Source organism: Eucyclogobius newberryi, unplaced genomic scaffold, assembly GCF_026437365.1.
Source record: "Eucyclogobius newberryi isolate DKJ021-1_F unplaced genomic scaffold, fEucNew1.0.hap1 SCAF_16, whole genome shotgun sequence".
In the NCBI taxonomy this organism is placed as follows: Eukaryota; Metazoa; Chordata; class Actinopteri; order Gobiiformes; family Gobiidae; genus Eucyclogobius; species Eucyclogobius newberryi.
Window position 1 is genome coordinate 28565348 of NW_027315790.1, and position 26755 is coordinate 28592102.

Genomic DNA, 26755 nt, shown 5'->3' on the forward strand with positions numbered 1-26755 from the left:
TTGTACCACAGCATCTGGACATGTGACGTCTTCATCCATGTTGTGAGTCAAAGGTGAAACTACACGTCAAAGAGCTTCTTCTCCTCAGGTTCCACAACGAGAGCAACATTAGACATGTTACAAATACAAAACGCATATTCATTTTATTTTTTGTGTGCATGTTTCTGAACCGTACAGTTGCCATGGGAAACAAGACCTTGGTACGCTATATACGACGAACCCGAACACCTCGTTTTCTCAGTGGGCAATTTCTCACAATTATAGTCAACGCGGCAGACGAAACGATTTTATTTTCATGCAAGTAACTTTGAAAGAGGAAGCAGTGAATGACTAATCGCCCTTTGGTGAACTTTCCAGAGTCAAACGCAGCGGCGGCTTCGATGGGTTCTAGTTTTATACAGTGAGCTTTTCAGTGTGTATTTTAAAATAGTCGCCATAGTGAGCGAGGACGTCGAGACATTTGCTCTCCACTGTCGCCCTCAGACGCCCTCACAAAGCTCCAAGTCTTCCTCTGGGCCAGTGTTTATTAAACCTTTTTAGTCTTGTTTACGCCCTAAGCTTTGAATAATATTGTAATTTATAAGGCTGCATAAAATATCACAATTCGACTGGTCACAATTAGCAAATTAAGGAGACTGCGGTTGTTTAAAGGGGACAAAATGTGCAAAATGAACTTTATAATTCGCTTTTGACCTTTTACAGCGATGTTTCCTCATCACTATCGTCCTCAAAGTTGTAGTTTAGTCAGTTTACGCATGTTTGAGTGACTGTATCGTCCTAGACTGTTTTCAACTACCCCCTATCCCCGCCCACTTCTCTGCACTTAGTCGCCTTATTTTGAAAAGACTGTGAGTGAAACATGTCTCAAGTGTCACGTGTCCACTTTTCAAGAATAAAAACATGTACATGTCATGGTGCAGCTGTTTACGGTGAAACGTTGCTATGAAGAGGCGGAGTTTATCACTACGAAGAGGCGGAGCTTATCATTTCTGCAGTTTTGAACAGGAAGTCAATGGAGCTGTTTCGATTTCCAAGCATTTTTATATAAATATTGCAGTTTACAATGAACAAAATGTAAAATGATGATCTACTTATGTTATAGTTCAATATTAAGTACCTGAAAAAAGCACAGTATGTTATTAAAGTCTCGTGTACAACAACAAAATCCAAAATAAACAACATATCTTGAACAGAACCTGAACTGGATAAGTACAAATGTTATATGTAACGAGTAGGAGTACTTTATTTCTTTCTTACTCCTTTTGTGCAAATCTATAATTATTTAAATATCAATGAATGAAATGCATAATGTAATGTGCCAAAATAAAAAAGACCTCACCACAAAACATCAGCTGACGCCGTAGTTTGGACCTCAACATGTTGTGAAACGCCTGATTCATGCATTAGTTCAGCAGATTCTCCTGGACATGTTTAAAAAGGTGCACTTTGAACAAAATCCAACTAAAACAGAACAGAATTTTGTTGTTCATCCCTTGTAAAGTATTGCTATTATGTATATATTTTTTTGCTTTTAATTAAATTGTAGACGAAATGTATCCAATGTGAAAAATGACTACAAAGATTATTATTATTATTATTTATTTATTTGTATTAATATTTTTTTCATTCAAAGACCCTAAAAGTTTTATGTTTTATTATGTTTTATTATGTTGTATTTTATTTATTTGATCTATTTCATTTATTTCATTTGTTTTAAAAATCCTGAATCCATTTCAAGTACCCAACTTTACAACACACTGTGGAACGTTCCAAGCAATGAAATAACATCTCCATGGAAACAGGCAAGTCCTACACCAGCAAAGTTACATAGTGCAGCTTTAACATGTCCAGCTCTTCCCCCATGTCTTTTCTCATGTATAAATACATGTTCTTAACCACTGCAAAAGGCATAAATGGTACAAAAGACATGATTTTAACATATTTTCTGCGTACAAATACACCAGATGTATTCAGTGATAAACACACAAGATGTTTTCCTGTAGTTTAACCGTAACTCACGGCTGAACAACAATCCAACACGTCTTCTCTGTTAAAGTGCATAATAAGTCAGAAGTTGAGCAAAGCAAAGTTGACAATAACGCTTTCACAATATCACATTTCCCCCTCGTGCTGATAAATCACAATGTTTGATTCAGTGTGTGTTCACTAACAGAGGTGGTAGTAGTACTCAGACTTGACTTTTTAAAGCAGTTTTCTAACTCGATAGTTTCGTTTTTCTACAGCGATAAAAGCGTCATGTGAACGTTATTGCTTCAAACTCTTACACGTCACCTTGAGATATGATTTTTTGTTGTGCGTATTCTTTGAAAATACCAGAATACCAGAGAATACCAGCATTATTTACCGTATTTTCCGGACTATAAGTCACACCTTTTTTCATAGTATTGGCCGGGGTGCGACTTATACTTATATTTATACTTATATACTTAAACTCTGGAGCGACTTATATGTGATATTATTTGTTATTTTCACACTTGCAACTGCATTTCATACTCCAGTGCGACTTATATATACGGTGATGTTTTGTCAGTCCGGTTACTCAAATCATGAAACATATTTCAAATACATTTTACGTCAAAGTAAAAAGAGGGCCACTACTATTTACTTCTATTTGAGTGATATTATTTTGAAGTAACGTTACTCTTCTTACTCAAGTATATATTTTGGCTACTCTACACACCTCTGCTTATTAAAACAAATAAATGTCATATACCGTATTTTCCGGACTATAAGTCGCATAGTTTTGGCCGGGGTGCGACTTATACTTATATTATATATTTATACTTACATACTTGTACTCCGGAGTGACTTATGTGTGATATTATTTGTTATTTTCACACTTGCAACCGCATTTCATACTCCAGTGCGACTTATACATGTTTTTTCTTCTCTATTATGCATTTTTTGGCTGGTGCGATTTATACTCCGGTGCCACTTATAGTCCGGAAAATACGGTATATAAATATAAAAGGGAAAGAGAGTTTAATCAGTGACAAATACACAATACATAGTTTAAATTTCTTCCTCCAATGTGTGAACTTTGCTCCAAACCACATGCTTTTTCTGACAGAGGATTAACAATGGAGTTAATCAACAATTCAAAAGACTCAAGTTGAACATTAACTATTTCAAAACTGCTCGATCTCCGTCTGATTAAACTTGGATAAACTTTAGTAAAAATCACTAGAACACAAAAAGCTTTTTCCATTGCCGGATGTTTCGGACGCAGTAGCACTTTCTCTATGAGTCAAATGTGTTTGATATGTAAATGCTGATGGCGCAGAAGAACGCTGTCTGTCCAAATACCACCAGCTAATGTTACTTCAAAACATGAATACATCTAGTACTACTGTTCTTACTCCTAGTGTCATCGCAGTAAAAAGAAAACTACTGCATGTACTCGTGCTGTTGGTAATATGCAAGTTTCCTTTTTACAAATACAGAGAGTTTGACTCAAACAATAAACATTTACTACAACTCCTGCTAGTTTCATTATTATATTTGCTCAGTAATATGTTATTCAAATAGAATGCACTCACTAATGTAATTACTGTTGTCAGGCTGTTTACAATCAGATCATGTAGTTTTGTCAAGTTTTGTAATCATTATCATTGCAATTAAGTGTCAAGTTCTGTAAAAACAAAAAAGATAATTTAATGTGTTTGAAAGTCAATATGAGAAGCTGAAATAGGACTTTTTTGTAATATAGCAAAGCAAGTACCGGTATATCAGAAGAATCAGAATGTATTTGTGGTTTTCAGTATGAGAAATAAACTGAAATTAATTACTAATTTCGGTTAGCAGCAGCAAATAGTATAATACATATATTTAAAATATTGTTGATGTTAAATCAGAGCCGTGGGAGACATTATGATTATATTTAGTAATGAACTATAACACAAATAGATCATCATTTTGCACTTTGTTCACTCCAAACCGCAATATTGATCCTAAACGGCTTGATAGAAACGGGTTCGTTGACTACATGTTCAAACCTGCAGAACTGATAAGCCTTCATAGCGATAAGCTCCGCCTCTTTATAGTGATAAGCCCCGCCTCTTCACAGCGACGTTTCACAGATTGTCATTTTGATTTCTGAAAAGGGGCTACATGCGATTTTAGAACGTAACAGTCGGAGTCTTCGACATTCAAATGATCGCAATTAACTGTGGGCATGTGGGCGGGGACAGGGGGTAGGTGAACGCAGGACTTTTCTGAGCACGCAAGCCTCAGTTGCAGGACAAAACAGGAGTATTCAAACACGAATCAATGAGTCAATACACAACTTTGAGTAAACTAATGATGAGGAAACACAGTTAAAAGCTCATTAAAGTTAATTTTGTACAATGTGTCCCCTTTGACCACTTTAAACTTCTTTAAATACGCTTCATTTTGAGCTGCAACAACCGTTCAAAAATAAAGAAAAGAGAATGCGTCGCCAACGTTTCGATCTGGAGATACTTCAAACCCATATTTTATTCCATACGCCGTCCAGAAAAGTTACACGTTGCAGCTTTAAACTAAATCAAGGCAAATTATGTGGACGTGGTACTATGAGCGCGGCCATTTTGCTCAACCCCAAAACCCTCAAAATGAACGTAAACAGTTTCGAGCTGAAGTGGTTCTTAAAACGCTGCCGTGAATCACATTCTCCCGTTTGTGCCAGAAGCAGCAGCAGAAGCAGCAGCAGTTGTCGTAGTAGTAGTAGTAAAATAAAAACTGTGTCTGAGTCATGGCAGTTGTACCACATTTGTTAGCGTGAGTAGGACAGAGACGCGGCCCCAGAGACATGGACAGAGACGCTGCCCCAGAGACATGGGCAGGATCGGCTTTACAGAGTGCATCCTCTGCCTCTCGGGAAAATGTGGCGCTAAATGTGGAGCAAGTGGTTCAACGAGGAAACGAAAGCAATAAAGTCGCAATGTTTAAACTGGTAAAACGCTGACAAACCGAACCACAAGTAATACATAATAAATATCAAACATGTAATGAGCAGAGTATACAAGATATACATTTAGTTTCGAAAGAGGATGACATTTGTAAGTACTGTATTTTCTGCACTATAAGGCGCACTGGATTATAATGCGCATTAAGCCAAACAAAACATGCACCACACAAAACCGCTTCGAGGTCAGTAAACACAACCAGAATTAATCCATATATAAGGCGCACTGGATTATAAAGCGCACTGCTGTTTATAGAGAAAATTACGGTACATATAAATGTGTACTTCAATTCAAAGAGTACGCTCAGAGTTAAATGTTCCAAAGCTAAAACTATGACACTGCATTAAAGGTTCATTACAGCTAACGAAAGCGTAAGATGTTTTGTGTAGGCTAAATCTAGCAGGTAATGGTGACAGTTTCCCATTAGACTGTGTTTAAAATGTGCTGTAGAAATAAAGCTGGACCGTTTTGTGTAACTGTGTCATTGTTTGGGTTGAATCTAAAAGTATCCAGGAGTGTAAACCCCACAGTACTAATGAAAACAGTGCTTGGGTCAGGACTTGACTGGACAATATTTACCCCAGCATGTGTTCTGCAGCCCATAGACCCCACGGAAAAGCATAACAAGCGGTGCATTTGGGTCTCACCAGTGCCGGGTCGTCCCATGATGATCTGCTTGCGCGGGGCCGGGTGCGGGGATTCGGCTGGCAGTATGAGCGGCAGCAGGGCGGTGGGGGTTGGGTGACAGGCCACGGGCTGAGGCAGCGCCCCGGAGGAGTCCTGATGCCCTCCCTCCGGCCTGCGCTCCCTCTCTCTGCCCCCCGACCCAGAGGAGCAGAGCACGGAGCCCGGCGACGGGGTGGCCGCGCTGGACAGGGCAGTGGGGCCGGCCGAGGCTGGGGTCAGCGACTGCAGAAGAGAGGGACAGTTATATATATATATGTACTTTTACTGTTTTGTATGAGTAATTAATGATTCAACATAGTCATTTCCCAACAGTGGCATTACGAAACCTTCATGACGATCATACAACCCACATAGTCCGGCTGTGTAAATTGATCATACATATACAGTATGTCGTCCGGGACACCTGCCATTGCGTTTCACAGCCCCGTTAATGTATAGGAAATATGTGTCTTGTTGCGTGGAGCGCGGATCATGTTCCGGGGGAGCAGCCTGGGTGGGATTCAGCCTGAACCATGTGCCCCCTGTCATCACTAATCACTGTCTCGCTCCAGCTTTCTTTACCTCTTCCACCGCTATCATCGCTACACGCAGCTACAGTGTCAGCCACCGCGCCCTCCACCATTCAACACTGACATATTTTACAGAATAGATGTAATGCTGTATTTCTGGTATTCAGTAATAAACTATCACATACATAGATCATGATTTATGTATTTATCTTTTTATTCGAATGCTCTAATATGACTAGAAACATGTCATTAGATATGTCAAGCCTCTTCATAGTGGCGTTTCATTGTAGCAAGCAGTGGGCTTGAAATTAGCTGGTGTTTTTTATTGCTATATTTTAAAACATTTGTAGGGTTATCAGAGGTACAATATCAGTTTTGTCATAAGCGCAATAAATATGTTTCTACTGTTCGTAAAGTTAAAGCATCTTACTACGTCAATACTTTTATACGGAATCACAGGGCAATTTTGTTAAATCCTTATTTCAAAATTCTGCTCCGGCTTTACCAAATGAAATTATTAAAGATTCAATTAGTCCGACAAGAAAAAAAGATATTTATGATGTGTTTAACCAGCACTTTGCCGATGCTGGAAATACGTTTGATGATGTTGCTCCATCTGTTGCTGTTACTCCAATACATGAGAAAAGACCTGATGATCAAGTATTTTCCTTAAGCCTTTTACACAGAATGAAGTATTAAATATGTTGCTCTCTATATTTTCTCCAAATAAGTCCACTGGAGCAGACACCCTCCAGCCTTGGTTATGTTATCTGCTCCACTAACTAATTGTTAAACTCATATTTTTAATCTCACAATTTATTTTGAAAGTATCCCATTACTATGGAAAACTGCTTTTGTTCTTCCTTTTTATGAAGGAGGCTGGAAAAATGATTAAAATAATTACCATCCAATCTCAAAACTAACCAGGTGCGTGCTTTCTTTACCAAATATTACATTTTAAACAGTCACCAGTCCAACAGCTGCTACCAAAGTTATACACGATATTGCTATTAGCTGTTTTTGATGTTTTGTCAAAAGCTTTTGATTCTGTTGATCATTGTGTATTCTCTTGGATCATCTGGATGCTGCTGGGCTTGATATGAATTCTAAAACGTGGTTTGCAGATTACCTCACATACAGAGCTCAAGCTGTTTCTGCTGATGGCTTTCAATCTGAATTTTCTTATCAGTAATCTTATGATATGAAGGTGTTCCTCAAGGGTCTGTCCTTGGACCACTTTTAATTACAATTGAACTGAGGACCTGAGGACCTCATGGACCGGCCTCCTGCTGGTGCCAGAGTCAGGACTAAACATGGAAAGGCCTCCTGCTGGTGCCAGAGTCAGGACTAAACATGGACCGGCCTCCTGCTGGTGCCAGAGTCAGGACTAAACATGGAAAGGCCTCCTGCTAGTGCCAGAGTCAGGACTAAACATGGAAAGGCCTCCTGCTGGTGCCAGAGTCAGGACTAAACATGGAAAGGCCTCCTGCTAGTGCCAGAGTCAGGACTAAACATGGAAAGGCCTCCTGCTAGTGCCAGAGTCAGGACTAAACATAGACCGGCCTCCTGCTGGTGCCAGAGTCAGGACTAAACATGGACCGGCCTCCTGCTGGTGCCAGAGTCAGGACTAAACATGGAAAGGCCTCCTGCTGGTGCCAGAGTCAGGACTAAACATGGAAAGGCCTCCTGCTGGTGCCAGAGTCAGGACTAAACATGGACTGGCCTCCTGCTGGTGCCAGAGTCAGGACTAAACATGGACCGGCCTCTTGCTGGTTCCAGAGTCAGGACTAAACATGGACCGGCCTCCTGCTGGTGCCAGAGTCAGGACTAAACATGGAAAGGCCTCCTGCTGGTGCCAGAGTCAGGACTAAACATGGAAAGGCCTCCTGCTGGTGCCAGAGTCAGGACTAAACATGGAAAGGCCTCCTGCTGGTGCCAGAGTCAGAACTGAACATGGACCGGCCTCCTGCTGGTGCCAGAGTCAGGACTAAACATGGACCGGCCTCCTGCTGGTGCCAGAGTCAGAACTGAACATGGCTGAGTCAGGACTAAACATGGACCGGCCTCCTGCTGGTGCCAGAGTCAGGACTAAACATGGACCGGCCTCCTGCTGGTGCCAGAGTCAGGACTAAACATGGACCGGCCTCCTGCTGGTGCCAGAGTCAGGACTAAACATGGACCGGCCTCCTGCTGGTGCCAGAGTCAGGACTAAACATGGACCGGCCTCCTGCTGGTGCCAGAGTCAGGACTAAACATGGACCGGCCTCCTGCTGGTGCCAGACTCAGGACTAAACATGGACCGGCCTCTTGCTGGTGCCAGAGTCAGGACTAAACATGGAAAGGCCTCCTGCTGGTGCAGAGTCAGGACTAAACATGGACCGGCCTCCTGCTGGTGCCAGAGTCAGAACTGAACATGGACCGGCCTCCTGCTAGTGCCAGAGTCAGGACTAAACATGGACCGGCCTCCTGCTGGTGCCAGAGTCAGGACTAAACATGGACCGGCCTCCTGCTGGTGCCAGAGTCAGGACTAAACATGGACCGGCCTCCTGCTGGTGCCAGAGTCAGGACTAAACATGGACCGGCCTCCTGCTGGTGCCAGAGTCAGGACTAAACATGGACCGGCCTCCTGCTGGTGCCCAGAGTCAGGACTAAACATGGAAAGGCCTCCTGCTGGTGCCAGAGTCAGGACTAAACATGGACCGGCCTCCTGCTGGTGCCAGAGTCAGGACTAAACATGGACCGGCCTCCTGCTGGTGCCCAGAGTCAGGACTAAACATGGACCGGCCTCCTGCTGGTGCCCAGAGTCAGGACTAAACATGGAAAGGCCTCCTGCTGGTGCCAGAGTCAGGACTAAACATGGACCGGCCTCCTGCTGGTGCCCAGAGTCAGGACTAAACATGGACCGGCCTCCTGCTGGTGCCAGAGTCAGGACTAAACATGGACCGGCCTCCTGCTGGTGCCCAGAGTCAGGACTAAACATGGACCGGCCTCCTGCTGGTGCCAGAGTCAGGACAAAACATGGGGAATCTGCGTTTCAGTTTTATGCAGCTAAAATCTGGAACATTCTTCCTGAAGATGTGAGACAGGCTTCAACTCTGACAATGTTCAAATCTAAGCTAAAAACTGTTTTGTTTAGCTCTGCATGTGACTGAAAGGATTTAGGTCTTGAACTGTTTTGTGATTTCTGTCATGTCTTGGTGATTTTATGATTTTTTTCCTGTGGTGTGAAGCACTCTGAACTTGCCAACTTGGCATTTCACCTGATTATTTATCATGTTTGCAGAACATCAGATCAGGTATTCGCCACTTGAGAGCTCAGGACTTTTTTATTTTACAATCCCAACGTGTCAATACAGAAAAAGGCCTACAGCAACTTAGCTCCCTGCCTCAGGAACAAAACACAGAGGCTTTTTAAATTGAATTATTTTCATACCTTTTAATGTTTTTAAAGCACTGGTTATTGCCCGCAGGGCCAGTGCACTTGTTTTACATCACTTTATCTCATAGTGTAAGTGGGTTTTTATGTACTGGTGTTTGTTAATTTTATTGATTGTTTTATTGAATGTTTTAATTTATGTTTTAGTTGGATATTCTGTGTTTGATTGGTTAATCTGTTTTGTACCCATGAAAAAGTGATTTTTTTCTCATTGGGGTTTCCCTGTATTAAAAATAATAAAAATTAAAAATAGAAGGAAGTGAAAACTACGCCTCACAGCACAAATTTAAAACAAAACAGTTTTACTTAAATGTGCATAAATCAAAATACAACGAGTAAACTCATGATGGGGGAAACCATGTAATAACATGGTTAAAGGCTCATAAAAATGGCATAACATTTCACCTTTAAAGTGCATGGACTTCACTAAAACGGAGTAAACATGTTCTTATTTTTCCCCGTTTAAAAATATTGGTGACGTTTATAATTGTACTTCCTGTTGGACATGAGCAGCAGATGTGACATAGGTAGAGATACATTCTGTTACCAAGCAACCATAATGTTAACAAGGACCAAAGCTTGTCTAATTTACATAATAGCTTTGTTTTGACAAATAAATGTTGCTTATTCATGACATGGACAGATCTCCGTTTTATAACTCAGCTCTACTTCCTGTAAATTAATTAATATACTTATTTTTCATGTTTTTCCACAAACTGCAACTGTGATAAATACTTAACACAGATTCTATCCCACCAAACTAAGTACTAATACAAAAAATCATGAGAACCTGACATATGCACTTAAGTATAAACTACATTTGAGAGTAATAACTCAAAAAGAGAACATATTTATTTTTATGTTAATAGTGTAAAATAAAAAAAGAACAATAAAAACTGAACTAGCTAATGGCTGACATCATGAACCCTTGCATCTCATTCCTTACAACTATTTATTTGAAGCTCAGTAGTCCACATAAACACAAAGGTTAGTGGTTTGATCTCAGCTCCGAACAGTGCATGCTGACGTTGTGTCCTTGAACAAGACATTTCACTCGCCTTGCCATGTATGAGTGTGTGAGACAAGAGGCGTGTGGAGTTTCCGGTTTAACCCTATTTGGTCTGCACTAGGCTGCTGGTCGTTATAGACAACCACATTAGACACTTCAACTCATTGATCATCCAAACGAGGCGCAGCTAAACTCGCACGAACCTATTGATTGGGGGGGGCAGACAATGTGCAAAACTGATAAAGATTTTTTTTTATCAATAACTACACTCAAATTCAAGCACTACAAAGACATCTGACATACAAATTCATGCGGCGCCTGGAGGTGTCTAAAAATACCATTATAATGACCCCGACCAGTCCTCATACGAATTTATGCCGCTCTGAGATACATTGGGTGGAGATAATCGTCATTGTGTGAACAAATTTGATTGTTGTGCTTTTGTATATTGTGTTTTTAATTATGGACCACCTTTGCGTCTGAAATAAAGTAAATAATACAATGGAGAATGGGCGTGAAGATGTTTCTTTTGAAAAATCATAATTTTTCAACAGTGTTTTTCTTTCTTGGATGATATGAAGTATTTGTGGTTCGTCACTTACCGAGCTGGAGGTGACAAGGACCAGAGTAGACGTGTTCCTCAGCAGGACTGTGCCGTTTGGAGCAGCACCGTTGATGGGCACCGGGGCCTGGAGTCCTGGGGGTCCGGCGTGCTGAGGCTGGCTGTGCTCTCTGGATCTGCTCCTCTCTCGTCTCCCCAAGGGTCCATCGGAGAATTTCGCCAATGGGACATCCGGGTTGCGCACGATGACAGGGGAGTCACGGAGGGGTACGATGCGGCGCGAAGAGGACTCTTGAGGCAGCGGAGAAGGAGGCGTGGGTGAAACTAGCATGGGTGGGGGGGTGGAGGCGGCGGAGGATGGGGGTCTGCTGGTAGCGCTTCGAGGCCTGGGAAAGGAGAGCGAGGAGGGGGTTGTTGGCTGACTTTGAGGCGAAAGGACTCTAAATGCTGGGCTCAAATTTGGATCGCCCATTCCTGTCCCGCCAACACCCATCATTTGCTGATCAGGTTTGTTTTGGTAATCCTGAATTGCTGGTAGAGGAGGGATCGGGTGCAAGTCCATTTTTCGTTTGCTGGGGCTCATGGGAACTGTGAATGTTAGGTTGGTTTGAAACGTTGGGACGATCCCGGACAAGTGGCGCTCTCGCTCAGCCCCCGGCGTACTGATTTTTGTTCCGCTAAGCTGACGATGGCGACGAGGGGTTAACGAGGCAGGAGATGTGATGGGGCTGAAGCTCGCTGGCCGAAAGCCGAAAAGCGGAGAAGGGGAAGGAGAAGGGGTGGGTGAAAAGGGCGATTGGTTGGATATGGGCGAGTAAGATGGTGTGCGGGACCCTCCAAGAGATACAAGCATGGTCGCAGCTTCGCACTCATCAAAGTCAAAGCGGGACAGATCTTGCGGCAGCAGCGATGGCAGGACCAGGCGAGGACGGGAATCTGCGCCACGGCTGCTGGTCTCACTGCTTTCCCGAGAGGTTTCATCCCAATCGAACTCTGAGCTGGCTCTCCCTCCACTTAGCCGAAGATCAGATGGAGTAAGAGTCCCAGTACTGCTTGCCCCGCCTCTATCCCGGCCACCTCCACTGGCTTCCATTTCCTTGGTTCGCATTGAGAGGTGTCTAGAGCAGTAACCTCGGCGCTGCGACTCTTTGGAGCAGCCTTCCCTAGAGCACAGCCTCCTCCATTGCTTTCCATTGAACTTTTTCCGAATTCCTGTCGGGGTGCAGACCACGTCCCCTTTTTTGTACTTCTGCTGTGCGGCCGTGAGCGGTGTCCGGGATCGAGAAGAAGATGACGAGGTTGACCCTGAACCGGAGCCACCTCCCCCAGCCGAAGATCCTGAGACTTTATCCATTCGGGACATCTGGACAGTGGAGGAGGAGATTGGGGGTAAAGGAGGGAGCTGAGGGGTGGTAAGGACTGCTGTGTTTGGGTCTAGACCGAGCACGACAGAGGTGGAAGAAGGGTGGGGGTTAAGGGCAATGTGCGTTGGTGGGACCCCTATGCCCCGAACCACTGACAATGGGTTGAGGTAGCCTGTTGGTGGTGGGTGCTTTGAAAGGATGTGGCGAGGATGCGGTTGAGGAAGTGTCATAGGTTTGGCCCCGGATATGATCGGCCCCATTGGGACCATGTTGAAAATGGACACTTCCATATCTTCTTCAGGAGTCAGCGGCATATAGGGCAGCTGCGGCGGTTTGGAGTTCTCTCTTTCTCTTTCCTGTTTCCTCTGAAACTCTCGTCCCTTCTCTATATCCCATTCGTGCCCGGGAACGAGGCTCAAGACAGAAGCAGGAGTGACCGGAGAGGTGATGGTATGACCTGAGACGGACGAGACTGGTACCATCCCTGGGAACGGCATCCCTCTTCCCAAAACTGGCCCCATTCCAGATGTCATTCCACAAACTTCTAAATCCTCTCGCTCCTCCCGCTCATTTTCCCTTACCCTTTCTTCGACCTCTCTGTCGGCTCCTGCAGAGGGCAGGTCCAAGTCCCAGGGTGGCACCAGGAGGCGGAGTGTTTGTCGGGACACCCAAACGGCCTGGGTGGGGCTGGCAACTTCCTCCTGATTCAGAGAGTGGTGCCTTTCGTCTGTTAGAACGACTCTGTACCGATGGGACACTGCGGGATGAGTATCGACTTGATTCAACACACCTTCTCTGTACCACTGTCCCTCGCTGCCCTCATTATTACCAAACGGGACACAAACACGAGTGCCAATTGGAATGGGGTGGACTCCTGGAGGTGGAGCATCGAGAATTATGTCGACAGGAGCAGAAGTACTATCCCGCCTGTATGGATATCTTAGCAGAGTCTTTTCACCATTGAGTTGTACCTCTAGATTTCCATATTCTCCACTGACTTTTCGGACAATGCCAGGTCGAAACGCTAACCCAGAACTCTCTGTGTCATCATTTCCTCTGCCGTCCTCACCTCTCCTCCTCGGTAGTCTTGCCAGGACACGTTGGTTCTTCATTCCTTTTGCAAGAGCATCTGAAAGCAAGTCAGGTAGCCCCATCGGGACACGAGTTTCGTTGACTACCTCTAGATCTGCCGAATGCTCACTCGCCGTGTCCGTTGAAGAGCATCTAGGCAGCGGACTGGGCGAAACTCTGTCCTCCGCCCCTCTTGATCTTTCTCGCTCCGTTGCTAGCGTCAACGTGGGTGGTCCTGGCGAGCCGTTTCTGCATATCCTGCTGTTGTGGAAATCATCCATTAACCTTCTGCTTTGGGATTGCGAGACTTCGCTTTCTTGACACAATGGCGCATGGCTTGTCGTGATCAGATTTTGAGATGGCGGCGGTGTGTTGGGGGCAGGATTGCTGTTCCCAGATGACGAGTAGTGTTCAGATGTGTACTTTTTTTTCGGGACACGAGCCTTGAAAGTTGTTGTTTTCCGACTTAACGCGTGATTCGGACTGTTAGCACTTGGCGTACTACTATTACTACAACTGCTGCCACCGGTGTCACTATGGCTTCCACCGCTCACCACGGAACGCCCTGAAATGTCATCCGAAGAGGTCAACATTTTCCCTGAATCGACATCTGACAAGCCCTCTCTGTAGAGCCCCTCCCCGTCCGAATTGTCCCGCGCTCTGCTTGGCTCTCGCGAGGAATCTGATGTTCGATTTTGCGGTGACCTATCTCGGTTTTCGTCCGAATCTCTTTTCTCGCTTCCGTCCGACACGTCTTCCGCCCCGCGCCTCTTCCCCCCTTTGGCCCGCGTCGAGGGAGGCGAACGCCGGCCTTGCTTTTTTATCGGCTTCATCTTCGACAATTTATTTTAGTATTTATCCCCGAGGTTTTCTATTGCTTTGCCTTGTTGCTTTCGTCTCTATTTTCCTCCTCTCTCTTCGTCTCTCTCGCGCATCCTGTCTCGTCTGCGACTTCGGTACTTGCCCACCTTTATTCCACGAGCTCTGGAAGAAAGAAAACCAGAGAGGGTTACTCATGTGGTAAACAAAATCAGACTGACATTCACGAAGCCTATTCACACAGACGACAGCGAAGTCCAAGGCAATGACAATAAATCACAGACTCTGTTAAAATCAAAGGGCTTTTCAATGAGATCTTTGTGCACTACAGTATTCATCGCTGAACACTCGGGCTCTGTGCTCAAACTGCTGCATGACAAGTTGTTTTTGTCGGGAAAACGGAGGAGCGATAAAGATTTAATTCAAAAATAGATTGTATAAATCTTTCAAGAACAACCAGGAGACGCTAAATCTGAGTGGGACTTTGCTGGTTAAATACGGGTCAAGAAGTAAATAAATAAAAATGTATGTCATATTTATAAATGATTGAGAATATGCCTTTGGGACAAGAAATCAAAAACTGCTATCTCTAAAAATGTATAAAAGAGACTGTATATTTTTTGTTGATTGGTTAAATGTTAATAAAAAAGTCTACTAAACAAAATGGAAGTATTTTGACTTTACATAGTAGTTTCCATCTTGGTCTGCATTTCTGCTTAAAAAAAACATTAATGATACAACTGTTGTATTGTTATTATTACTATTTGATTAAATCTTTAATCAAGGGTGACTTCTACAGCAGGTTAGGTTAGATTACAAAATACTTATTGTTCAAGAGCAAGCACTTCAAACTACAGTATGTACTTGTGCTGAAACAAGGAACAAGAGGTACTAGTAACTTCCTTTGCGTAAATGCGCATTGTTACCAAATTATTGCAGGAATTTAAAATGAACCGAAATGGGCATAATGTATTTTGTCTCGATTCATATCAGAGATAAGGACAAATGTTGATCCACTAAAAAAAGACTTTTGTGAAACCGCTTGAGCCAAAACAAACAGCGGTCTCATTCCAGAGTCTCGTTCAGTGACCCAGCCCTGACTTCACTCCACGAGAACATACAAGAACAGTCTGACCACACGGCATTCAAAGACCAATGCCACTTTCAATCTGATACTTTGTGCTAATGCAATCACACTGTAACATTGTGTGCGTCTGCAATATTAATCAGGTAAAAGAAGGTTTTTTGGTAGCAGAAAATTGCTTTTTGCATTAGTTTAATACCAAAACTTATTTATATTTAATAAATTAGAGCATGACTTTGGAAAATGGGTCTGGCATTAGGTTATTTAATTAATATAAAAGCTGCCATCCTCGCTGCTGCTGCTGCGGGTGTTAAAAACAGTAGGACACAGGTTTAGTTATTACACAACAAAAAAACTGCTGAAGAAGAAAAGAGCAATCGCTTCAATTTAATTAGTATTATACAGCTTTGAAGTGACAAACATACAAATGAAACTGCATATTTGATTATTGCAAACTCCTTAAGTGGGTTGTGAAACTACATACTCAGAATGAAAGTAGATGTGTCTGAGTCACACTGCAAATGTTGTGTGACAATCTGATTTTGAATGTCACTGTAGGTAACACTGGTATTTCAGTCATCGCTAATTTTACTGCAATATCCACTATTACTACTTCTACTACTGGTACTAAAACTACTACAACTACTGCAACAACAATTACTACTACTACTACTACTACTACTACTACTACATGATCTACTGACTACAAATGCCAAAGTGCAATTCCAGTTCTCAGAATTAGAAATACAGATCGCAATTGTGAAAGTGATTTTTTTTTCAGATTTTCTGATAAAATGAGTCACAAAAGGAAACAGACAATATGGGAAGTTGAAGTGTACTGCATTTAAAAATAAGATATCCGGTATTACATCACATGTACAAAACACTCATCCCTACTTTATACATAACATTGATCATTCAACAACAATAAATGTTGTGTATTTAAGGGTGCGTTTACAAGTGTCCTGCTTTAAGCCCAGTTTAGTCCTATTTTAGACTTGGTTTGATCCTGGTCTAGTCCTGGTCTAGTCCTGGTCTAGTCCTGGTCTAGTCCTGGTCTAGTCCTGGTCTAGTCCCGGTGTAGTCCTGGTGTAGTCCGTGTCTAGTTACTTATTTGTGGCGGGTGTGCACACACACGCTAAAATACACATCTACAACAACTCAAGGTATGTCAAAATATATATCACAAAAGTATCAGCTAAGTATCAGCTAAATATATTGCATTGACACCATAATCCTCCATCTGACAATATTGTTTTGAAAATGATGGATGTTGAAAAAGGCTGATTTAGTTTAAATTAGTCTTGATTTAGTCTTGGTTTTGTCTCTGTTATGTTTTTATTTTGACAGAGTTTGACTATAACACAATATATCGAAACTTTGAAAATATCGTGAATGTTGTTTTGAAGATATGCTAAATTTGAATATCTATAATATAATGTACAGTAAAAAATGCTACAAAAAGAACTGATATATATATATATATATATATATATATATATATTCACATTTCAAAAGTTTCTGATAATTAAACATCAACTAATACATTTAAAGACATGAACTTGAACTGACATTATATCATATATCAGGATACTGAAAAAATAGAGATACTATTTTTTGTCCCCCACCCCTAAATACAACTGAAAATATTGAGTCAAAAAGTATATTAAAATATGGCAATAGTATCCATATCGCAGTCATTTCCAGTATCGTTCATGCTCGTATCCTGATCATGACATTCTGATATTATGTGAAACGTGTTAAAACTTGCCTTTAAACGCATTAGTTGAGGTTGAATTGCCAGACAAAGTAGAAATGTCTGTAAATTTAATCTCAAAAGGAGCAGAAATCACCTGACACCCGTTTTTGAAAGTTCACAACATAAATTATTTTCATTTTTATTCATAATCAGCTCTTTTTGTAGCATTTTGTACCGTAAACGATACACTCAACATTAAAATTTTGCACATCTTCACAACAACAATGCGACAGATACGACCGATTCACGTCAGTTTGTAAATCGCACACTTCTAATCAGAACACAACATTACATCAAAGCTTTTGCACGTCTCAGCCTTTGTCCCGACACCTCCGCGACAGGTGTCAATCACTCACTCACCATTCATTTAAATCTCATCCTCGCACGTAAAACTTCCTGCGTTCTCCCACGTCGAGTCGTAAACGCTCGCGACTCGGCGCATTCATTACACATTTATCCCTTACATAACGCCGCTACTCACATTACAGAAGGCTCGCGTCCAGGCCAGGTACATACTGACAATGAGACGCCATTTTGGATCGCACTAATACTACTATGTACACACACACACACACACGCACGCCACACACGCCACACACACTGAGCTGCGCACCAGGGCTCGGTATGGAAACAGTGAGGAGCTGGAGTGCAATATGCCCAGACAAGCCTCTTTTGCACACACCCGCTGCTGCGCTCTTGGCCGAGGCGAGTCAGAGGCGGGGGAATTCCTCCAGCCTCGACGAGATAGTCCCTCGCTCTTCCTCTCGCTCTCAGACGCTCTCTCTGCGACGACCTTTATCGCCGCTTCAAAGCTGTACGCCTCTAGAAACGCCGCGCTCCTGCCGCGAAACGTTTATTTGTGACTCTCGGTTCTCATGTTGTGTTGCGTAACGTCTGTGATCGCCAGTGATTTCGCGCTGTAGTGACGATATTAGGTCTTTTTGTGAGGAGCATTTTTCATTGATTGAGTTTAAATTGACGAGACGCAGCGATTTGGAAAAACAGATAAGGACAAAACATGGACTAAACCTGGACTAAAGGCTATAAACTAGGGTCAAAGCAGAAGTGAATACACATTTAAATCAGGACTTAATTCATCAAACTTTGAGACACTGTAATTTGGAGTTGTCATTAATGAGCGTGGGTCTTTTAATAAAGAGGTTCACAGACTTTTGAGGAAGACATTTTCATTTTTTTCAATGATAGAGATGTAAGTATTAAACCAGGATTAAATCATAATTACCACCAGGGCCAAACACAGCTGCACTGAGGAATAAACTGGGACAAAACCAGAACTAAACCAGGCAGATCCTGAAGCAGAACTACAACCAGGGCTAAACCACGAACATAAAGCAGGATTATTCCAATTCTAAAGCTAAATTAAACTTGAACAAAAAGCAGGATATGGTTAAAACCAGGGTGGATTAAATTAGTCAAACCAAACCAGGACTAAAACTGGAATACAATTGTTGCTTATCTACTGAGATTCAGGACTAAACCAGGTGCAAACCAGAATCGAACCAGGACCAATCCAGGACTGAACCAAGACCGAACTAGGACCAATCCAGGACTGAACCAAGACCAAACCAAGACCGAACCAGGACCAAACCAGGACCAAACCAAGAACAATCCAGGACCAAACCAAGACCAATCCAGGACCAAACCAGGACCAAACCAAGACCGAACCTGGACCAAACCAGGACCAAACCAGGACCAAACCAGGACCAGACCAGGACCAAACCAGGACCAAACCAAGACCGAACCTGGACCAAACCAAGACCAAACCAAGACCAAACCTGGACCAAACCAGGACCAAACCAGGACCAAACCAGGACTAAACCAGGACCGATCCAGGACCAAACCAGGACTAAACCAGGACTAAACTAGCACTAAAGCAGTAGAGAAGTCTGTAGTAAAGTATGAAAGAATGACATGGCCAGTTGACTCACAATATGAAGGAGAACGCTTTAAGAACAATAAAACTAATGCTAAACAAAATGCTTCAACCGTAACCTTCACCTTAGCCGCGCCAACTCACTTCAGGCATTTCTAAAGTTACCTCTGCGTTAAAGGTTCTGCTTCCACTCACACAGATCCTTTCTCTGTCATTTGAAGTGTTTTTAGCATTTAGCAGAGAGTTTAAACCGCTCTAGGCCTCAGCCGTAGCGTTAGCTCGTAAGTCAGAATTAGCCAATACATAATGAGCGATATGATATGTCCCGGCGCTCGTGTAAACCGCACGTCGTGAACCACGCCGCTTTTTGCCCTTTCCGTTTCCCCTTAGTCACGTAGTATCGATTTCAGTCCCACGTCTCTGTGTCTCTGTTTTGAGCCGTGGTCGTCCGGAATATCAGCCGCTTGTCCTCAAACGATTGTCATTCCGCGCCGCTCTCCCTTTTCTTTTACCCTCGCCCCAATCACTCACGCAAAACTGTTTTTTATTCACACACTTAAACCCGAATGGATCTCGCTGATTGGTCCAGCGCGCTCGCCTCGTGTGAGTTTGTTTGTTTGTTTGCCGCCGTGGGACTCCCCCGACGCTGCGCAGTCATCGTGTTTCCCAACGCAGCGGAGTCGGCGGCGTTTAAAGATGCTGGGACGGCTGAAATCTAAAGCGGTTTTCCCACACGGAGGAATAACACGGATCTGTTTACTTTGAACGATCAGCGTTAGATGTAGTTATGAATTGATAATGACGTCGTCGGGCTTCGCTGTGTCAATGTTTGGCTAGTTTACTTGCGGTACGCGGCTCGAGCGTGTAGTTGTGGACATTTAGTGATCAAGACAATGAACGGCCTATTAAGGATGACAAAAAAATGCAATACACTGTTAATAATTGTTACTAAAATGTGTATTGAAACTAGATACTTGTATGAAAACTCAAAAATGACAATGAAGCATATTAATAAGACAAGGTTAGACGTTTTCTGAATTGTTTTAGACTTGTCTTCATCTCTTTTAGGACTAATAAGACCACATGGTACTGTATTAAGGAAACTACTATTGTTTTGTGCTTAAAGTGGAATTCTAAAGTACCGTATTTTCTAGACTACAAGTCACACCTTTTTTCATAGTTTTGGCCGGAGTGCGACTTATACTTCAGAGCGATTTATATGTGATATTATATGTTATTTTCACATTGACAACCACAAGAGGGCGCTCTAGGCTCTAAGCGACACAGAAGAAGAATCTACACTTCCTCTTCCTCTGGAGTTTGTGGAGTTGTTTAGAAGTGACACAGAGGAAGAAGAATTCAGTGGATTTAGTGATTTGGGGTAAAACTGATGCTTTGGTAAACTTGTTAGCATGTTCTTTATGCTATAGTTATCTGAATAACTGTTCATATGTTACGTTAACATACCAGACACTTACCACAGTTCTGTCTGTGCCTCATGTAGCTGAAGGTGTTAGCGTTAGCATACGTACACCATGTACTCTCATCTGTTATTATTTTGAACTGCATTTCAAGATTAAATGTCCGTTCTTGGTCTCGGATTTTAGCATATCAATTTCTCCAAAAAATGCGACTTATATATGTTTTTTTCTTCTCTATTATGCATTTTTTGGCTAGTGCGACTTATACTCCGGAAATACGGTAAACAGAGTGTGTTTTATTATCATGGATTTATTGAAATTGGCATCAAGTATCAACCCGTTTTCCTTAGAAAAGAATAATCTAATATATATATTTATCTCTTAAAGGGAACATGTTGTGCAAAATCAACTTGAATGAACTTTGAACCATGTTATAACAGTGTTTACGTTTATTTTTTATTCATCTGTTTCCCTTAAAGTTGTATTTAGATTAATGTATGCACGTTAGAGTGATCCTGTATTATCCTGCAATAGAAAATTCCAGTAGTATTATTTTTACTATTATTACGGTGTATTTATATATAACGCTTTTCCACCTTCAAAGCACTTTACGAGACATGCTGGTCTCCCTCTAGCGCCCCACTGTGGTGCCTGGTCTCCCATCCGAGCACTAACCGGGCCCCTGACGATGATCGGGGAACGGTCTGTTTTCACCTCCCCCCTGTTTCCGCCCACTTTTTTTTTCTCTTTGGTCGCAATTATTTGTAAAATCGAGACTCTGAGTTACACATTTTGGGTTAAAAGTAATGTCACCTTTCTTTCTTTGGGCTTGTAGCCTTTAATAGACGGAACAGCTCAGCGTGAAACGGGGGCGAGAGAGAAGGGGAGGACATGCAGTCGGAGCTGGGATTCCGACCCACCCGGCCGGCAGCACTCAAAATGTCAAAAATCAAAACGTATAAATGACAATCTGCAGCTCGTTACAGTGAAAAGTCACAGTTTTGAACAGGAAGTCAACGGATCTGCTTCTAGTCGTATCTATATATCGCAAATAAAATAAAACAATGTACTTTATTACAGTTCGACGCCTGCAAAAAGCACGGTACAGTGTGTCTCCGAACAGATTTATAACTCAACACAGTCAAAATCAACTTAGCGACATAAAAGTGTGTCCAGGGGTGAAACAAGAATGAAAGTAGTTTGTGGAGGAGTTGAACTTTAAGTGCGAGTCGGGGCTCTCGCATACCACGCACATTCACCATTCTCAACACGTCGTTTCAGAGCGTAGCCTCACAAAAGACACGACGGAAATCAGAAAACGGTTGCAGACGTCAAAGAGGAGAGTGCGGCGACGCATTTTTGTGATTTGAGCTTTTCTTTGCCAGAGAATGTGTTTTAAAGGTCAGCAAACATTAAATCGGGCTCGTTCTCGCCTTCAGTCAATCACAGCCTGTCGCTCTTGCCTCTCGACCAATCATCTCTCGGCATATTCATACAACGACCCTGAATCGGATGCGTTGTCGCCGCGGCAGCAGAATGATCGGCCTCTTCAGCTTCTCCGTCTCAATACGACGACTCGATCACGCGCTCCGTCGCCCGTCATTACGTGCGGTTATATACGTAACGTTTACTCATAAAGGTGCACGGTGTAACTTTTCTGGAGGAGCAGCCGCTTTCCCCGCTCGTCTCCATGGAGATATGTATTGCTTTGCCTGCGATGTTCCACAGTATGACACTAGGGATGATCCGAAATTTCTAAATCAACCACACGTGTATGTTAATTTATCGTAAAGTTCACAATTTATCTTTTAAATGTTGTAAAGATAATAACAGCATGTATTTACCTGGAATATAAAGTCATTTGTTGCATGTCTGCGTGAACATACGGCCATGTTTTTTACATTAATTGCGGTTTTATTCAGATTTTCAAGCGCAGTTGGACCTGGTGCGTCGCTGGTGGTGCAGTGGTTAAGCGTGTTGCACATGTGCGGTTCAGCCCTCATGACATTTGCAGAAGGTCACACCCGCTCACTCCCCCTTTCACGCCCCGACGCCGTGACGCCTCCAATCAAATAAAAGCTTACGGGACCAAAACAATGCATTTTAATAAAAAGACGACTAAGTGGAGATGACAAACAGACCGGGGCAGTGCAGAAAACATTTACGTTAACCCAGAGGACACTTCACAGGTCAAGTTACAGGTCAGATCTGTGGAGAGGCGACTTCACTCACAGTAAAAATGCATGTTTTCTGAGGTGTATTTGCGATAAATGTGTCAATTAGAATAAATCCAAGCAGGTTTAAAGGTCCCATAACATGCAAAATTGACTTTTCAGAGCTTTTAACCTTCTTACATTGCTATTTGTGCTTCATATATGTACCCAGAGTGTTTTTTTGATTGATTCCTGCAGTGTTTAGCTATAGTACAGACTATCTCCTTTCCGCGAATCTCCAAACTGACGGGCGGTGGAGGCAAGACCGCGTCATAAGGGCAAGCACGCGTCACCCCCCCCTCTCTCCACCCCCCTCCCGCCTGCCGCCTTAAAGACATTTACAGACATGATTGAGCACATTCCCAATGCAGTGTGTGAATATCGTTATTGAGATACCGTATTTTCCGGACTATAAGGCGCAAAACTTTTTTCATAGTTTTGGCCGGGGTACGACTTATACTTACATACTTATACTTATATATATACGACTTATATGTGATATTATTTGTTATTTTTACACACCGCATTTCATACTCCAGTGCGACTTATATATGTTTTTTTCTTCTCTATTATGCATTTTTTGGCTGGTGCGACTTATACTCCGGAAAATACGGTATTCATTTTTGTCACTATCGCCCTCCACTACATGTTGCACCTTTAAAGAAACTACTGCACACTTCGCCCGTTCGTCTTCTTTGAATTGAATCGCCGCAGACGGATGGCGAGACCAGCGGAGGGGAAAATGTGTACGTTGCCAGATAAACCACTTGAATCCTCTTACTCCTACAAACATAAGAACGAGTCCGACGTGTCTCCTGCCGCTTTGACGGACAGACGACTTCCCCCTCTCCACTTCCTCCCGCTGCTCCTTTCTCTTCCTCCCTCGTTTCTCTTCCTCCCTCGCTCTCTCCCTCTCGTCTCTCTTCCTCCCTCGCTCTCTCCTTCTCGTTTCTCTTCCTCCTCGCTCTCTCCCTCTCATTTCTCTTCCTCCCTCGCTGTCTCCCTCTCGTCTCTCTTCCTCCCTCGCTCTCTCCTTCTCGTTTCTCTTCCTCCTCGCTCTCTCCCTCTCATTTCTCTTCCTCCCTCGCTGTCTCCCTCTCGTCTCTCTTCCTCCCTCGCTCTCTCCTTCTCGTTTCTCTTCCTCCCTCGCTCTCGCCCTCTCATTTCTCTTCCTCCCTCGCTGTCTCCCTCTCGTCTCTCTTCCTCCCTCGCTCTCTCCTTCTCGTTTCTCTTCCTCCCTCGCTCTCGCCCTCTCATTTCTCTTCCTCCCTCGCTGTCTCCCTCTCGTCTCTCTTCCTCCCTCGCTCTCTCCTTCTCGTTTCTCTTCCTCCCTCGCTCTCGCCCTCTCATTTCTCTTCCTCCCTCGCTGTCTCCCTCTCGTCTCTCTTCCTCCCTCGCTCTCTCCTTCTCGTTTCTCTTCCTCCCTCGCTCTCGCCCTCTCATTTCTCTTCCTCCCTCGCTGTCTCCCTCTCGTCTCTCTTCCTCCCTCGTTTCTCTTCCTCCCTCGCTCTCTCCCTCTCGTCTCTCTTCCTCCCTCGCTCTCTCCTTCTCGTTTCTCTTCCTCCTCGCTCTCTCCCTCTCATTTCTCTTCCTCCCTCGCTGTCTCCCTCTCGTCTCTCTTCCTCCCTCGTTTCTCTTCCTCCCTCGCTGTCTCCCTCTCGTCTCTCTTCCTCCCTCGCTCTCTCCTTCTCGTTTCTCTTCCTCCCTCGCTCTCGCCCTCTCATTTCTCTTCCTCCCTCGCTGTCTCCCTCTCGTCTCTCTTCCTCCCTCGCTCTCTCCTTCTCGTCTCTCTTCCTCCCTCGCTCTCTCCCTCTCATTTCTCTTCCTCCCTCGCTGTCTCCCTCTCGTCTCTCTTCCTCCCTCGCTCTCTCCCTCTCATTTCTCTTCCTCCCTCTTGTTTCTCTTCCTCCCTCGCTCTCTCCCTCTCGTTTCTCTTCCTCCCTCTTGTTTCTCTTCCTCCCTCGCTCTATCCCTCTCGTCTCTCCTCCTCCCTCGCTCTCTCCCTCTCGTTTCTCTTCCTCCCTCGCTCTCTCCTTCATGTCCTCGTCTGGTTCGTCTGTGTCGCGCTCGTTCAGAGCCATTAAAACGCGCCGCACCAGACTGTCTCAAGGCTACGCGTCGCACAAAAAGATGGAAATGCTAAAATAAAGGAATGAAGTTTCAATGTAGGAAAGTATTGAAGTTCTGAAACGTGAGATGCCCAAGAAAAGGCTGTGAGAACGGAACATAGGTGCAGGGGAACATCGGTGCAGGGGAACATCGGTGCAGGGGAACATAGGTGCAGGGGAACGTAGGTACGGGGGAACGTAGGTACGGGGGAACGTAGGTACCAGGGAACGTAGGTGCAGGGGAACATAGGTACGGGGGAACGTAGGTACGGGGGAACGTAGGTACCAGGGAACGTAGGTGCAGGGGAACATAGGTACGGGGGAACGTAGGTACGGGGGAACGTAGGTACGGGGGAACGTAGGTACCAGGGAACGTAGGTGCAGGGGAACATAGGTACGGGGGAACGTAGGTGCAGGGGAACATAGGTACACACCCTATTGCATAATTGTTGCGAACGATTTCTCACAGCTAATGCTACCTTTGATTAAGATAACATACAAACATATAAATAAAAAAAAATAACAATTTAAGGAACAGACTGTCTGATTGTGAAGATGATTTCATTTTGTTTTATTAGTTATTTTAATTAGTTATATGTTTCAGTATTTCACGCCTCAGCAGTAGAATTAGCGTTAGCTTTGAGACACAAACATTAGCGTGAACAAACCTGTGTCCCATGTCCCAACAGATGTGTCCAAAACCCATTGATTTGTGGAAGACATGTCCCAGTGGACATGGTTTTTCATACGCTAACCGGAAAGAGGTAAATATATTGTTTCTTTAGCCAAAATAGAAAAAATCTGTTTTTAGAACAATCAGAACACAAACAAGTCACTCAGTTCTACTGATAAAAGTCTCTCAGATTATAGTGACTCACAGGTGATCTGTGAAAGAGACATGAGAGGACAGAGGGCATAAACATGTCCTTCATTTTCCACGCTTTTTACAATTGTATTATTCCCTTCCCATCCAAACTCGAGTGTGTCCCAGTTTTAAATTGAAGAAATCTGGTCACCCAAACAAACACGTCCCTTTATAAACACCTGTGCCTTTGGTGAAGGATTCTCCTGTTTTATAAAGTCTTAAACATGTTGTCAGATACAGGGTCACTGCCTGATCTTATAGTATTTCATGATTTAAGACTGACTTAGCGAAAACCCTTAGCGAACATTGTTTAATCTGTTTTAACATTGTTTCATTTGTTTTGAACATTGTTTAATCTGTTTGAACATTGTTTAATGTGTTTTTTCACTGTCACCCCTCGAGGCAACTGCTGTTGTGATTTTGGGCGTTACAAAAATACATTTAATTGAAATGAACCCAATGGAGCTAGAATTAGACAGGAAGTAGTGACGCTAACACTGAGCTAGAAGGCGCTGTCGTGCACTGAGGCCATTGTTAAGACCTGACGGCACCCGCGCTCGGCCCGGCAGCACCCGCACCCGACGGCACCCGCGCTCGGCCCGACAGCACCTTTAATCGCCTTCATCATAATGTAATAATCATAATTTCGATGTAAACCTAATGTAGTTGATGAAGTACTCTTTATTGTCCCCACAGAGAAATGTGTCCTCTGCATTTGACCCATCCACTAATCCTTCAGTACTTTACTTATTCATGATATAATATTATGTAAGCCATATTTTAAATTGTTATGAGAATCAGAAGCAGAATGACTTTTATTCATCCTGCAAGTGGATATTAGCACTAAGCTGGAACAATGCATCTCTCCTGTTAAGATTAGTGTATATTGTACGCCGTCAAACTGTCATTAAAAAAATAAACTAAACTAAATCCGCAGGGGGAAAGTATATTTTTTTACAGACATGCCACTGATCAGCAGACGAAACA

At 43.4% G+C, this 26755-nt stretch overlaps 1 protein-coding gene across 2 annotated transcripts in view; it reads right to left on the bottom strand.

Moving 5' to 3' along the window:
• cica (capicua transcriptional repressor a) overlaps window positions 1-26755 on the bottom strand; it is a 91335-nt gene that overhangs the window by 56226 nt on the left and 8354 nt on the right. For both annotated transcript variants that reach the window (XM_072448198.1, XM_072448197.1), the window contains exons 2-3: window positions 11211-14589; window positions 5615-5876 (exon numbers count right to left, since the gene is read on the bottom strand). In XM_072448198.1, coding sequence (XP_072304299.1) covers window positions 5615-5876; window positions 11211-14438 — 3490 coding nt within the window. In that variant the 5' untranslated portion in view covers window positions 14439-14589. The remainder of the gene's footprint in view (window positions 1-5614; window positions 5877-11210; window positions 14590-26755) is intronic.